General features: G+C 50.0%; 3 protein-coding genes across 3 annotated transcripts in view; 2 read left to right on the forward strand and 1 right to left on the reverse strand.

Annotated features, from left to right (window-relative positions):
• LOC128111672 (mucin-4-like) overlaps positions 1–6,191 on the forward strand; it is a 7,007-nt gene extending 816 nt beyond the window's left edge. The window contains exons 2-7 of the mRNA XM_052739898.1: positions 5–92; positions 2,179–2,363; positions 3,240–3,399; positions 4,275–4,454; positions 4,857–6,058; positions 6,139–6,191. Of these exons, the coding sequence (XP_052595858.1) occupies positions 5–92; positions 2,179–2,363; positions 3,240–3,399; positions 4,275–4,454; positions 4,857–5,074 (831 nt within the window). The 3' untranslated portion in view covers positions 5,075–6,058; positions 6,139–6,191. The remainder of the gene's footprint in view (positions 1–4; positions 93–2,178; positions 2,364–3,239; positions 3,400–4,274; positions 4,455–4,856; positions 6,059–6,138) is intronic.
• Positions 6,065–14,995, reverse strand: part of LOC128111876 (mucin-20-like) — a 29,173-nt gene continuing 20,242 nt past the window's right edge. The window contains 1 exon segment of the mRNA XM_052740336.1: positions 6,065–6,385. Within this exon segment, the coding sequence (XP_052596296.1) occupies positions 6,222–6,385 (164 nt within the window). The 3' untranslated portion in view covers positions 6,065–6,221.
• Positions 6,251–10,215, forward strand: LOC128111875 (mucin-4-like). The gene is made up of 3 exons (XM_052740334.1): positions 6,251–6,377; positions 8,385–8,547; positions 9,555–10,215. Exons 1-3 carry the CDS (start codon positions 6,371–6,373, stop codon positions 9,751–9,753), a joined length of 369 nt encoding a protein of 122 aa, XP_052596294.1. The 5' UTR covers positions 6,251–6,370; the 3' UTR covers positions 9,754–10,215.

Genomic DNA, 14,995 nt, shown 5'->3' on the forward strand with positions numbered 1-14,995 from the left:
CAAGGGGCGGACAGAGACCTTTGACATCACCAGTGACTCTAAGGACGTCACATTCACCCTCATCAGCCAGTGCCATGGCTTTAAACTCTTAGGTAAGAATCTTAGGCGAGCAGCAACGTGGGCTGGGGCAGGAGAGGCCCGAGTCAGTTTGGGTTTCCTTGCATTTCTCCATTCTGCACCCTCACATTTTTTCATTTGGATACCCAGGACCAACAAACATTTTTCCTTCTTTCCTCTCCTCATCTTGTTTCTCTCTCTCCCTTTCCCACCCCCATCCCCTCTCCTTCTGAGACCAGGTCTTACCATAATAGCCCAAGCTGGCCTGAAACGTCTATGTAACCCAGCCAACAAACTCCCGGTTCTTCCTGCCTCAGCCTCTGCGCAGTGTGATGGCTGGTTTTCAATGTCACTTTGCCATAACCTGGATTACCTGAAAAGGGAGTCCCAATGGAGGAATTATCTAGATCTAGGCCTGTGGGCATGTTTTTTTTTTTTTGGGGGGGGGGGGGGGGGGCGCTGTCTTGGTTGTCAATTATGGTGAGACAACCCACCCCGAATATGGGAGGCACTATTTCATGAGCTGAGCCTTGAACTATGTAAGAATGAAGAAAACTAGCTGAGCAGAAGCCGCCAAGCAAGCAGCAGGCAGCATGGGCACATTCATTTTTCCCTGCTCTTGACTGGATGTGACTGTTAGCTTCCCTCTGTGATGGACTTTAACCTGGAATTGTACGCTAAACACAGTTCCCTCCCCCAAATTGCTTTCGTTCAGGGTGTTTTAGGGCGGCATTAGAAACGAAACTGAACAAGGAAATATCACCACATCTGGCTTGAGAAACAGCATTTCTTTTTAAAAATTGTTTTTATTAATTCTAATTATGTTCCTGTGTGTGTAGGGGTGTGTGCGCATGAGTTCAGGTGCTGGGACCTGCCAGAGGTGTTGGATCCTCCTGGAGCTGGAGTTATAGGCAGTGTGAGCCACCTGAAGTGGATGCTGGGAATCGAACCCTGGTCCTCTTAACCACAGAGCCATCTCTCCAGGCCCTGAGAAGATTGTTCCGTATAGCTGGCCATAGCAGCTCAAGCCTGTAATCCTAATGGCTTGGAGGTTGAAGAAGGAGGTTGCCATGAGGTCCAGACCAGTCTGGGATACAGAATGGTACCCGGTCTCAAGATTTAAAAAAAAAAAAAAAAAGATGCCTATAGTTCAAATCAGTGGCCCCTCCCCAAGTGAGTAGCAGTAAGGGGTTTTGATAGAGATAACTAAATAGGTAGACTGATTCTGAGCACACACAGGTAATGCAAATGTAATTTTACCTCTATCTAATAATATGCTTGCTTTTTTTTTTGAGACAGGCTTTTACTATCCATCCTGGAACACACTGTGTAGAATAGGTTAGCCTTGAACTTACAGAGATCTGCCTGCCTCTGACCCTTGGGATTAAAGGCATGAACCACCATGTTCAGCTATATGCATCACTTTTAATCATCATGGAGCATTTGCCAATTCATTAGAATAATTAAGTATGACCATTAAAATATTAATTTAGCCAGGCAGTGGTGGTGCATACCTTTAATCCCAAAATTGGCAGGTGGATCTCCAAGTTCGAGGCCAGCCTGGTTTACAGAGTGAGTTCCAGGACAGCCAGGACTATACATAGAAACCCTATCTCCTCAAAATAATAATAATAATTATTATTATTATTATTATTATTACTATTATTATTATTATAGTTTACAGGGCTGGTGAGAAGGCTCAGCAGGTAAAAGCAATTGCCACCAAACTTGACAACCTAATTTCCATCCCTGGGACCCTGACACTTCTGCTTGGTCTCCAGCATGACACATCCTGGTGCAGGCTCAGGCAGAGATGCTCTTAGAGGCCTCTTCATGGGGCTGGGAAGGGAGTAGACTTCTCCTCTGTGGATTTCTACCTACACCCAGCACCCAGCACGTTCAGCAGGTGCCGCCTCCCTCCAGCTTGGAGCATGGCTGCCATCACAGTAGGAAGTCCAGCTCCGCAGGAGTTTGATCTTAGCTCAAAAGGTTGCCTGATGGCATTCCGGATTCGGGGAAAGGCCTGAGGGTGTGTGAGAAGCAGGGCATTAGGTACCGGCATGCATTGACCACAGAGTAGAGGACTCCCCCAGCCATTCAGGTCTCTTTTTCTCTGGACAGAAAACGGGAGTTTGCAATGGACGCCACCAGCATCTCCAGAAGCATGCACCCTGGAGATTCTAGCCAGAGATGCCAGGACTCACTTGTCATCCGTACTCCAGCCCCAGACTACAATATGCTTCTGCAATATGGAGAGCCAGTGTTTGTACAATGAGACCAGCAGGGAAGGCAACTCTTCCCTTGAGGTGAGTAGTGGGAGCTGGGGAGGGCTCCTCTGTTGGGGGGAGCAAATGGAGGGATGCCGTGAGTGAGTGTGCTCTTGCCTGGGCAAGGTGCGTGTGGGAGGAGGGTAGAGCTGCGGTGGGTGAGTAGCGAAGGGGCCCATCTTGTGTGAACTTCCATCACTGCTTAGAGCAAAAAGAGTTTTTGTGTCCCACCTCCCATTCTGTCAGGCTTAGAAATGTGCACCTCACTTTCTCATAGTTCCCCACCACGGCACTGAGGTGTAGGATGGGAAGGCTTCCCCGGGTGTTCTGGATAGAGGGCTATAGACTCCAGCGTGCTGCCCCGTCTTCCTCCAGACCAGGGAGACGGAGTCCGCTGTGCTCACACAAAAGAGGCCCTCATCGGACGTTACGGAGAGTAGCTCACCATGAGACATCTCTTTGGGGCTTGGGAAGTGAGGGGCTGGATGCTGCCTTGCAACTCCCAGCTCCTGTGTTTGCTCTCCCCTCTAGAGCTAGAGGAAGTACCTCTCTTTTCGGTTTGGAGAAAACTCTCTCCATCCGCATTTGTGGTCAAGCTTCGTGACCCACAGCTGCTGCCCCATTTCTGTCTTGTCTCTTTGTCTGATTTTGTTTCCTCTCTGTTACTTCCCCCGGCTTAACTCTATCAAAGATTCCAGGAAAGGAGGAACAGTGTGAGAGAGGAGATGCTGAGAGCCTACTGCAGGGCCGGGCAGGGGATGGTGTAGCTTTGGGCAGGGACGCACAGCCCTGGCCTGTTCAGGAAGGTGCCTGCCGGAGGGACTGGCAGGACTTCCACATCACGACAGATGTGTCAGGGCAGAGACACTAAAAGTTCTTCAGCTTGTGGTCACCCGCCACTCTGCTGTTACTCAGGTGGCCAGCTGCAAGTGTGATGGAGACACCTTTGGCCGCTTCTGTGACCGCTCTAAGGACCTCTGTGAAGAGCCATGTTTCCCAGATGTGTCCTGCACCCCAGGGAAGGGCTGTGAGGCCTGCCCTCCAAACATGACTGGAGATGGGCGGCATTGTGCAGGTGAGCTGGGAACAGGGCCCTAGCAAGAGGAGGGTGCCAGGTTCTGGGTCCAGGTGACATGTCAAGGGTCTGTGGTAGACAAAGACAAACTGGTGTGTCTGTCTTTAGCAGCATGTCTTCAAATCCCCCACGATAAGAAGCTGTGATGGGGAGGGCTTAGAAAGGGATGGTAGATGGTATGGGGCTGAAGGAGGGGATGCAGACGCTGAGGGTGGGGCTGGAACAGAGCAGCCCTGAGACCCTGCTGGAGGAAACATGGGGAAAGACTGATGGAGAAGGCTAGGGAAGCAGAGGTAAGCTGGGCTCTCAGGCACCTGGGCATCTTCAGAGACACGAGGCTCAGGGGCTCTGCTTTTCCCAAGTCAGGACACTGGAAGCGTTGCCACGGGAACCCAGTGACAGAGGAATTTGCATTTTCCTTCGAGTTCTTTCCTACCCATCTGCTCCTCTTCCTTGGAGCTACAGTAGTCACCGTGCCAGAGATGACAGTGCAGCCTTCTCCAGCCAAACACAATCCGGAGACCACTGTCTTCCGGGCAGAGGCCAGAGTGGGCGGGGCCAGACTGTGATGTTTCTCTCACCAGCTTTCTGGGTCTCTCTCTGACAAGGGCTCTCTGATTGGCATGCCACACCCTCTGCAGAGGTGAAAGAAGGCTTACCTGGCAGAGGGGAAAAGGTTGCAATATGGAGAAGGATGAGGAGAAGATGGTTTGGGGTTCAGAGTGGCCCACAAGCACAGTGCAGATTGGGCATGGTTGAAAAACAAAAAACAAAAGCCCGGCTATCCTGGAGTAGGTTCCACTAGGCCACTCATCTTCCATCAGCTGTCGAGTCGTGCGTGGTATGGCTGACTGACTTCCCTGCTCCCTTTACAGCTCTAGTGGACCCTTTAGTTTGCCAGAACCATTCCTGTCCTGCGAATCACTGCTATAACCATGGCCACTGCTACATCTCTGGGGCTCCAGACTGCCAGCCCGCTTGCACCTGCCCCCCAGCCTTCACTGATGCCCGCTGCTTCCTGGCTGGGAACAATTTCACTCCCACCATCTTTAAAGGTATGACTAAATCCTCCTGCCGTACCAGCCCCATGCGTCTCTCCTGTCTGGCTGGGAATGATGGGAAAACCAGTGTCTGAGGCCCAAGTTCTCCAAACGCCCATACCAGAACTGAGTTTTCCTCCTGTGTGCTGAGTTTGGGGCAGGGAAAGCCAACGAGAGCAGCTGTCCCAGTGTGAACCATGGGCTCAGTCATTTGTAGAGGACAGAATGAAGCAGAACCCTCCTAGCTCCATTAGATGAGAGCCACAGAAATCGTGGTCAACACAGGGGCAATGGAGTGCAGCTCTTCGGTGACCTTGCCGTGGTGGATTGAGCCGTCTCTGAGCGGGCATAGGGGAAATGTTGGATAAGTCTGAAAAATCCATGGGGTGATGGTGGGTCCTGTTTCTTCGTCTCCAGAGCTTCCCTTGAGGACCATCGTGCTCTCACTCAGGGAAGATGAAAACGCCTCCCTCGGTGACGTCAACGCCTCGGTCAGTGTTGCTTGCTGGACTCCCAGTGGGAATCAGATCTTGAAAGGTTCCCACAGGGGCAATGCTATAACCTGCACATCCTTCAACTACCTTAATTTCCCAAAGGAGGGGAGCCTCTTGCCCAGGGGTGGTTCAAGGGTCTAGGACACCTGGAAGCCTCAGGATTAGAGACCCTAGAATGGGTTAGAATGACCAGCTTGCCATGAAAAGACTCCAGGTGACATGTCACCCCAGCCTGTCCCTCTGGGTACCCCTCATGATTCACGCTTTCTGGCTGCTATATGGAAGAAGTCACCTCCGCTCTGGCCTCCCAAAGGGAACTGAGACTCCTCTGACAGCATGTCCTTGTCGATACCTCCATTAAGCAAAGTAGCCGGATTGGTGAATGGTGGAAACTCTAAGACTCCTTCCTATACACAGGGGCTCAGATCTCTGCCCAGCCTCTCTCTAGAGCAGGCGTAATAGCTAGACAAGCTCTTTACAGCAGCTTTGTGGATGATAGTAAGTAGTACCTGTCATTAGGCCGTGTCGAGATTTAAATGACAAAGCGTGTAAAGCATTTAGTAACCAAAACACAGCAGGTATGCAATGGGATTATTACTATTGGTACCCTGACTGCCAGAGATGCTCCACCTCAAACGGTCAGATCTCTTGACATCTGTCCGCCGCCCTTAACTGCAGGCTCCTTGAAATAAACGGTTCCTGAGTCACCTTGGCATCCCTGGTGCCCGGGCGTGCCTAGGTCTTAGCTAAACAATTTGTGTTTGGTACATGTGAGGGGGAGGATGGGCTGGGATCAGAGACCAAGTGGAGGTGTTTGTTTCGGATGTGCCCCTGGCGATGCTGAGGCAGAGGAGGAGGAACGTGCCTCCTCCCTCACCCTCTGAGTGTTTATTAAGCAAGGACCCAGGCCAGCCTCTGACTTAGGCATGAGTGTGGGGGTGAGGAGATGGGCTGCAGACGCTCTAGGGGGCCCTGCATTCAAAGGTGGGCCGGGCCAATCTGATCCTCATTCCACCCATCATCCCATTCTCCCTCTCATTCGCCCCCATCGTAGGTGGCCTACAAACTAGGGGCTCTGGACATGCGGGCTTTTCTCTGGAACGACCCAGTGGAGCTGACGTGGATGTAAGTCAGGCCGTCCCTCTGTGACTCCCCTCTCCCTCTCCCCTGCTCCTCAGAAACCTCACTGTTCCCCTCCCATGCAGCTCTCCCTCAGCACGGCCCTCGGACAAGTCAATTCAACACTGGAGGGTCGTCTCCCACTTCCAGTACCGTCCCCGGGGCCCGGTCATCCATTTTCTGAACAACTAGCTGATAGACGCTGTGGTGGAGGCCTTCCTCCAGCAGGCTCCGAGGGGGAGGCAGAAGAGGAGCAGTGGAGAAGCCAGGAAGAATGTCACCTTCCTCCCCATCTCCAGGGCAGATGTCCACAGTGTGATGGCTTGTGAGTCCCTCTGTCTTGGGGGACAATACAGAGACATTTGGGGAAGAGAAGAAAAGTAAATGGAGGGGACATGGCAGACCCGCAGGCAGACCCGCAGGCCACATCAACCCCCAGTAGGAAGCATGGGGATCTATTTGCAGAACCGCAGTTGAAGAGGCGGCAGCTTAAGTTAGCTCTGTGGTTTGTACATCTTGGAGTGAAATTTAAAACGTTTCCCCCAACAGCCTTTTTCGATGCAGAGCAGGGACACAAGATGTTGCTGGTAGACCCTTGTGGGACACGGCAGTTATTCCAACCCCAGGCTGCCTGATGGGTTCCACGTATCTGTTTGTTTGGTTTGGGGACAAGATCTAACTTCATAGCTCAGGCTGGCCTCAAACTCACGATCCTCTTGCCCTAGCCTCACAAGTGCTGGGATTTCCAGGCTAACGCCACCACTAATGCCACTGCACCCACCAGCTTTCCGCTTTCTTTAGTAAGGTCACTCACTTCTGAAACTGTCATTGTACTGAACACCTACCTGTCACCTTGCCCTCCTGCTGAGGCAGGAGACTGACGGGAGTAGAGGACCCCTTCTGAAAGGGTGTGGCTCCACTCAAGCCAGAACCCCACGGTCCCATTGGGAAAATGAGATGGGCTTTCTGACGTCCTCTGGTTCTCCTGGGCGGGAGCATGGGAGACCAGGGGACAGCCCTGCTGAGCTTTGGGAATGGGGCAGAGGCCGGGATCGGGACCACTGCCATTCTACTTGGCTCCAGCACCTGATGAGAGCTGCTTCTAGAATCCGGTTTAGGATTCCTGCTTCTTGGGGCAACAAAGTGAAATTCCTCCAGACTGCCGCACATTGGGAAGTGGTGGGAGTCAGGCGGCAGTGAGGGAGCTGTGGCCCCACTCTGCCCGGAGTGCCTGGTGTGTGCCTGCCTCTCAGCACTTGAAAGGCAAGAGGATCTAGAGCGCAGTGGAGCTTTGGCTGTGGAGCAAGTCTGAGGCCAACCTGGGCTGCAGGAGCTCCTGTCTCAAAGAGTGAAAGAAAGGAAGGAGAAAGGGAAGAAGAAAATACGATTTTATTGTACAAACACAATATGTTTATTGTAGAAAGTTTAGGGAACGTGGGGTTGCAAACGTAAGAAAGAAAAGACAATGCTACTTTGTATTCTAATTTTCTTTTGTTATGCCTTAGAGAATTTCACATATATATATATTTCACATATCAATTGTTACATACCTATTCCCATTCGACATATTATTTTTACAGTGATCTTTTTGAAACTGGTATTTGCAACAAATTTTAAGTGTTGCGGGAATAGCTACTTTTTATCGAGTGTTTATTGTGTATCCAGCCACCCTGTCTCACATACTCCACATGCAGTATCTCACTGAACATCACTGCTGGCAAGTGATGCTTTTATGCTTTGTTTTTAAGGATATGGAAACTGACTGGGCGTGGTGGCGCACGCCTTTAATCCCAGCACCAGGGAGAGTCAGAGGCAGGCGGATCTCTGTGAGTTCAAGGCCAGCCTGGTCTACAGAGCAAGTTCTAGGACAGCCAGGACTACGCAGAGAAACCCTGTCTCAGAAACACACACACACACACACACACACACACACACACACACACACACACACACACATACAGAGAGAGACAGAGACAGAGAGAGAGAGAGAGAGAGAGAGAGAGAAGGAAACTGAGGTTGACTTAGGAAAAAGTCCCTGCCACACAGCTAGTTAGTCAGAGTCTGAATTTCAGCTCAGATCTGACTAACTTCCGCTCATCACTACTGGCCTTTTCAGACCTTGAAAACTACCCTCCCCTTGGTAAGGCTGCACAGTAACTTATCTGCTAAGTGTCCTGTCCCCCCACCCCCGTTATACACCGTTGATAGGCTCACCCACGTAGACCTGAGTACCCACAGATACGGGTATCTGCGCACGCAGCCAGTTGTTCCTCAGGATAATCACCTGACCTTTGACTTATCTCAGTTGTTTGCATCTTTGTCCTGCCTACAGTGAACCTAAGTAGGCTGAGCGATTACTTCCAGTGTGATGGCTACAAGGGCTACAGGCTGGTCTACAGTCCCCAGGACGGTGTCACCTGCGTGTCCCTGTGTAGTGAGGGCTACTGTCACAATGGAGGCCAATGCCAGCACCTACCAGATGGGCCCCAATGCAGGTGGGTAGGGGCCTGGGGCTGGAGAGGACAGTGCTGGGGAAAGCAAGCTGGGCGGGACACCGCAATAGGCCCAGGAAGGCATGGGCCCTCCCAACACGTGACATTGGGATGACTCCCTAGTGACTGGGGACAAGAAGCTGAGGAAAAGGGGGGGGGGGGTGACAGGAGGGTGTGTACCGCTCCTCTGCATGGAGAAAAAGACATGCATTGCTTCTGAAACCCATGCTAGTCCCAAGAGGGTACTCCGACCATCCTGGAAACGAGAAAACTGTAGAGCGGCAAGGGCCCAGGGGCCACCCAGGAAGTAAAGTGGCAGGCTGCTAGAGCCCTCGAAGAAAGGAGCTCACTGTCTTGGTCTGGTCCCGGTGCAGCCCCTCTGCAGAGGCACTCAGTCTGTGGACCCCCCTGAGGCTGGTTCCTTAGGTCTCCTCCATGTTAACAGTGTCTCCCCTGAGGAGAGGACTGTAAGTCTGCAGTGACACAGGGGCCTGTCGTCCAGTGTCCTCTCTTGATGTCCGCAGTGACACAGGGGCCTGTCGTCCAGTGTCCTCTCTTGATGTCCGCAGTGACACAGGGGTCTGTCGTCCAGTGTCCTCTCTTGATGTCCGCAGTGACACAGGGGCCTGTCGTCCAGTGTCCTCTCTTGACGCCCTGCCTCACTCTTAGTCCACGACTGGTCAAAGGAGTTGAGCTGAGTCGAGGGTAGAGCCCATCCTTTGGAGAACAAGAGGATGGATTTGTGACTGTACGAGCACATGTTCCTTTGTCTCCCACCCTTCTGGGCTGTACATGTGGAGTAGAATGTGCTACTCACGCCTCGTTTTTAAGCCGCGCCTCCCTCCTTTGGCTGATGACCTCACTTCAAAATGGCCTCTGGGCTCCATGGCTCCTCCACCCAGGGGATAGCCCTGCCTCTCCTGAATAATGACCCCTGGTCCCCAGGAGAGGAAGGCTGAGCAGGCCAGGCCTGCATCCTCACTGACCACACTTGTTCTCTCTCTCCCCAGCTGCGCATCCTTCACCATCTACACATCCTGGGGCGAACACTGTGAGCACCTAAGTGTGAAACTTGGAGCATTCTTCGGGATCCTCTTTGGGGCCTTGGGCGCCCTCTTGCTCTTGGGGATCCTGGTATTTGTCATCTGTCACTTCTGTGGCTGCTCCATGAACAAGTTCTCCTACCCTTTGGACTCAGAATTGTACTGAATTGGCCTTGCTCCAGATGGGCAGCCGCACCTAGGATACCTCAGGACCCACCCATCACTCCGCCTCTGATCTAAGGAGACTGGAAAGGGGCTGCTGAGCGAAGGGGATTTGCGATTCTTCAAGAATGAATAAAGGGAGTAGCCAGACTATACCTTGTCAGTAGACTAGGGGTACAGGAAAAGGCCACGATGACCAAATATTTAGATGGGTGGGTCCTCACACAGACACATCTGAAAGGATGACACTGCCATGTATGAAGTGCACAGACACACACACACACATACACACACACACACACACACACACACACACACACACACACACACACACTCCAGAGTTAATGGGTGACTGGCTCTACATTAACCAAAATGTTTTTATGTATAAAACTGACTTACTTCTCATTCAAATATATTTAATAAAAGCCTTTTATCTTTTTGTGTCTCCAAACCATGGATTCCATCCATTTCTTGTGGGGCTGAAGGGCCGGTTAGGCACCGTGCATTCTCCCAGTCCTCCGGAACATAGATGTGGCACCTGCATGTTAGGCCCAGGAGTCAGGTGGCGGGGCCCAGCCCTGTCACAGCTCCCAGTGGTCCCGTGGTGGCTGCATCAGTGGTCACAACACTGTCTTACTCCTTGCTTCCTCCTGTCTTACCCCATTCCTACACCTCAGCCAATGCTTTGGGGGCAGTTGTTCCCCAAAGATTCTGTGCTGAAGCCTGGGTGCTTGGGGCAGCCATGTTGAAGCGGTAAGCCTTCAAGAGGCAAGGCCTAGTACAGGGCGGTCAGTTAGGCCATGGAAGTCACCCTCGGGAAGACTGGAATATTTCTCAAAGGACCCCTGTTCCCCTGGGAGTGAGTTTTTATTACGTGAGGCTAGCCTGTGCTCTCGGCCTCTTTTGCATATAGTGGACAGGTCTCTCTTCTGTTTTCTCTGCCCTTTGACCTAGCCAAGGCCCCTGATTTAGAGGTCAAACAGACGAGGCCATTCAACCTGGGATTTCCAACTTCTAAAACTGTGGACTTTATCATTAAGTATCCTGCCTGTTCAGGCCAGGTGTGGCCACACATGCCTGTAATTGAATTTGGGAAACAGAGGCAGGGGGATTCAGATTGCAAGATCTGGACCAGCAGGGTTTATACCAAGATCTTATCTCCCAAAGGAGGACTGTTTGCTAATGTATGCAAGGCACCTACACAGCTCAGACTGTGCAGTCTATAAATATATATTATTCTTGAATCAAAAAATAGGAGTTGTCAGATTTAGCAAATCAGAAGTAGAAGATGCCTAGTTAACATTAAGTTTCTGACAAGCCACCAGCATAATTTACTTTGTGTTATAAGGATGTTCCAGAAAATGCTGTGGGATGTTCTGTATGTCAAATATGTTGCTCTGATTGGTTAGTAAATAAAACACTGATTGGCCAGTAGCCAGGCAGGAAGGATAGGCGGGACAAGCAGAGAAGAGAATTCTGGGAAGTGGAAGGCTGAGTCAGAGAGACACTGCCAGCCACCATGATGACAAACAGCATGTGAAGACTCCGGTAAGCCACGAGCCGAGTGGCAGGGTATAGATTTGTGGAAATGGATTAATTTAAGCTAAAAGTACAGTTAGCAAGAAGCCTACCACGGCCATACAGTTTGTAAGCAATATAAGTCTCTGTGTTTACTTGGTCGGGTCTGAGCGGCTGTGGGACTGGCGGGTGACAGAGATTTGTCCTGACTGTGGGCAAGGCAGGAAAACTCTAGCTACAAGAAAATATTTAAGACATCCTTTTATTTTATTTTTTTAAATTGTTCATCTGAAGCCAGTTAGTGGTGGCACACGCCTTTAATCCCAGCACTCGGGAGGCAGAGCCCAGTGGATCTCTGTGAGTTCAAGGCCAGCTTGGTCTACAGAGAGAGAGTTCCAGGACAGGCTCCAAAACTACACAGAAAAAAAAATTGTTCATTGGACATTGTAACATACTTGATACTCTGTATCTTGTCTAGTAGCCCTGGTCACACTTGCTGAAGCAATGAGTGTACAAAAATGGGGCATTGACCGGGAAAGGAAGGTATCCTGGGGACACCAGGCTGTGTGTCTACCTTTGTGAACAGCAGAATTAGATCAAGGACACTATCAAAAATTTGCATGAGTTTACTCCTAGCTCTTTGGTTTGGATTCTGTCACTTTGGCACCTGGGATAAAAAGGGGACTGGCCCTTCTTCAGGGTGCTAGGCTTAGCTGAGAAAAGGAAGCAGGCACTCTGCAGTCCCAGCTGGTTACAGGCAGCAGAGACGTCCTGAGGGGCCACTGAAGGAAGAGAACTAGCTGGGGCCTCAAATGCCAATATCCTTGCTCAGTCTTCTCTGTTTTAAAGGAGCCTTCTAGAAACCTCCTGTGGGCCTGATGGAAGGAGCTAAATGGCCGGATGACAGACAGTAGCTGGCTGGCATGGACCCGTCACTAAACTTTATCGATACTAGAAAGTGATGTATCCGCTCACTTACAGTTGGGTCACACCCGTGAGTTGGCTACCAGGTACTGCTTCACACAGGGTGGTGGCCAGCCCTCTCTCGAGGGATGAAAGAAGAACTAGATGGCCAGGCTTTGGGTAACCTTGTCAGGAAAGTTCCTCATTATGTTGTTCTCTTCATGCTTCAGGGTCTCAGAGCTCATACCTAGTCACAAGTAACAAGGCAGGTGGTCTTATTTAGGTCCACACATCCTTTCATCTTTATGAAATGTGTGGTGGTGGTGGTGGTGGTGGTGGTGGTGGTGGTGGTGGTGTGTGCCCATGAAGCACATTAGGTGGCCTACTCCATCACTCTCTGTCTTATTATTCTGACCCAGGGTTTTTCACCAAACCTGGAGATTGACATTTTGGCTGAATTGACTGGCCAGCAAGGCCCAGGGATCCTCCAGTCTCTGTTCTATCCCTGGTAGTGCTGGGTTTGTTGGCTTGCATATGGCCATGCCAGGCTTTTTAAACGAGTGCTGGGGATTTGAACTCAGGTCATCACACTTCTGAAGCAAGCTCTCTTACTCACCGAGCCATCTCCCCATCCCTGATGCTGTTACCTTGTCTACACATACCTTCAGAATCTTAAAGGCTAGAGAAGTTTTCTCCATGTCCTTCTGCTTCTTGATGATTTGGTGACATTATTTCTGCTAACCTTGATCCTCTCTTTCCTCCTCCACACAATTATAATTATACTCTAGAATTTCCAAATACTTCCAATTGATCTGTCCTATATTTTATAATTTTTCTGATTTACAGTAGTAATTATCATCAACATTATATGTACAGGACCTTACAGGTATGTAATTAATATGAAATTGATCTCTGAAGAAGGTGTCACCAATTTAAGAAAGTACAAAGTGAGAGAAGAAAAATGACTCAGCGGCAGGGGCTCCCTTAACAGTGGCACTGTGGTCAAGTAAGCCAGCTGCTTTCCCTCTATGCCTTGTCACAGCACAGTTGATTACATCATCGGTTACACAGCTTGTGATTACATCATCGGTTGCACAGCTTGTGATTACATCATCAGTTGCACAGTTTGTGATTACATCATTGCTTGCATAACTTGTGATTACATCATCGGTTGCACAGCTTGTGATTACATCATCGGTTGCAAAGCTTGTGATTACATCATCAGTTGCATAACTTGTGATTACATCATCAGTTGCACAGCTTGTGATTACATCATCAGTGGCACAGCTTGTGATTACATCATCAGTTGCACAGCTTGTGATTACAACATCAGTTGCACAGCTTGTGATTACATCATCAGTTGCACAGCTTGTGATTACATCATCAGTTGCACAGCTTGTGATCACAACATCAATTGCACAGCTTGTGATTACATCATCGGTTGCACAGCTTGTGATTACATCATCGGTTGATGTCTTGCTTAACTGCACTGCTGAGAGCTCTTTCCTTAGCCTTCAGGGCCCAATGCCCTTATTTCAGGGACATCTGCTCATGTAGCCTGCCTTGGTCACTGTTCTACTGCTGTGATGAAACACCATGACTGAGGCAACTTATAAAAGAAGCACTTAATTGGGGGCTGGCTTACAGTGTCAGAGGGTGAGTCCATGACCATCATGGCAGCGAGCATGGCAGCAGGCGGGCAGGCATGGTGCTGATGCAGTAGCTGAGAGCTCACATCTGATCCAGAAGTTAGAAGTGGAGAGAGCGCTAGCCTGAGCCTGGTATGGGCTTTTGAAACTCAAAGCCTGCCTGCCCCCAGTGGCACATCTCCAATAAGGCCACACCTCCTAATCCTTCCCAAACAGTCCACCAACTGGGAACCAAACATTCAATTATATGAGCCCATTGAGGGCCATTCTCATTAAATTCACCACATAACCAACTCATCATCCATATTAGTCACTCAGACACATTTTAGTGTCCTTCTGTGCAGGGCTCTGTATAGCAGGAATCTTAAATGGTCTTATTAATAAGAACAACCCCCAAGCCAGGTATTGGGGTGAACGCCGGAAGATGAGAGAGACAGAACAGGCCACAGCTACCTCACCTTGCCAATTCCTCAGCTGATCCTGTTTCCTCAGACTGGAAGCCTTTGAGTCCTCATTCAAATGGATCTCAGCTGAACTGTTGCTCAAAAGCCTAAAAGCTTAACCAGCCAAAAGCTTCTAGTTTCTGGTCCTCATGCCTTATATACTTTTCAGCTTTCTGCCATCACTTCCTGGGATTAAAGGCTCTTATTACCACGCCTGGCTGTTTCCAGTGTGGCCTTGAACTCACAGAAATCCAGGTGGATCTCTGCCTCTGGAATGCTAGGATTAAAGGTGTGAGTGCCACCATTTTCTGGCCTCTGTGTCTATCTAGTGGCTGTTCTGTTCTCTGACCCAGACAAATTTATTAGAGTGCACGATATATTGGGGAACACAATATCCCCACAGCTCTGTTGCTCAGTTCTGTAACTACAGATACAAACACTAAACTAGTTAGTACTTATCCTGAATGAAGATAATTTAGGAAACCTGGAAAATGCCTAAATTATAACACACCACATCAAGCATTACCACAAAAATGTAAGCGAAGAGACCAAGAAATCAGCTCTTCTTTAGGGATCTAACAGAGACATGAAAAGGTCCCATCCAAACTGGGCTTCTGAGAATGAATACGTGTTTTCCAGGCGAAGGGACTCATGCAAGTGAGAATATTCCAGCAGGAAGGAATCATGAGGGCAAGGACTCAAATCAAATCTGGTGTTGCTTGGGAGCATGAGA

Source organism: Peromyscus californicus, unplaced genomic scaffold, assembly GCF_007827085.1.
Source record: "Peromyscus californicus insignis strain IS unplaced genomic scaffold, ASM782708v3 Scaffold_16__1_contigs__length_79575227, whole genome shotgun sequence".
Taxonomy (NCBI): Eukaryota; Metazoa; Chordata; class Mammalia; order Rodentia; family Cricetidae; genus Peromyscus; species Peromyscus californicus.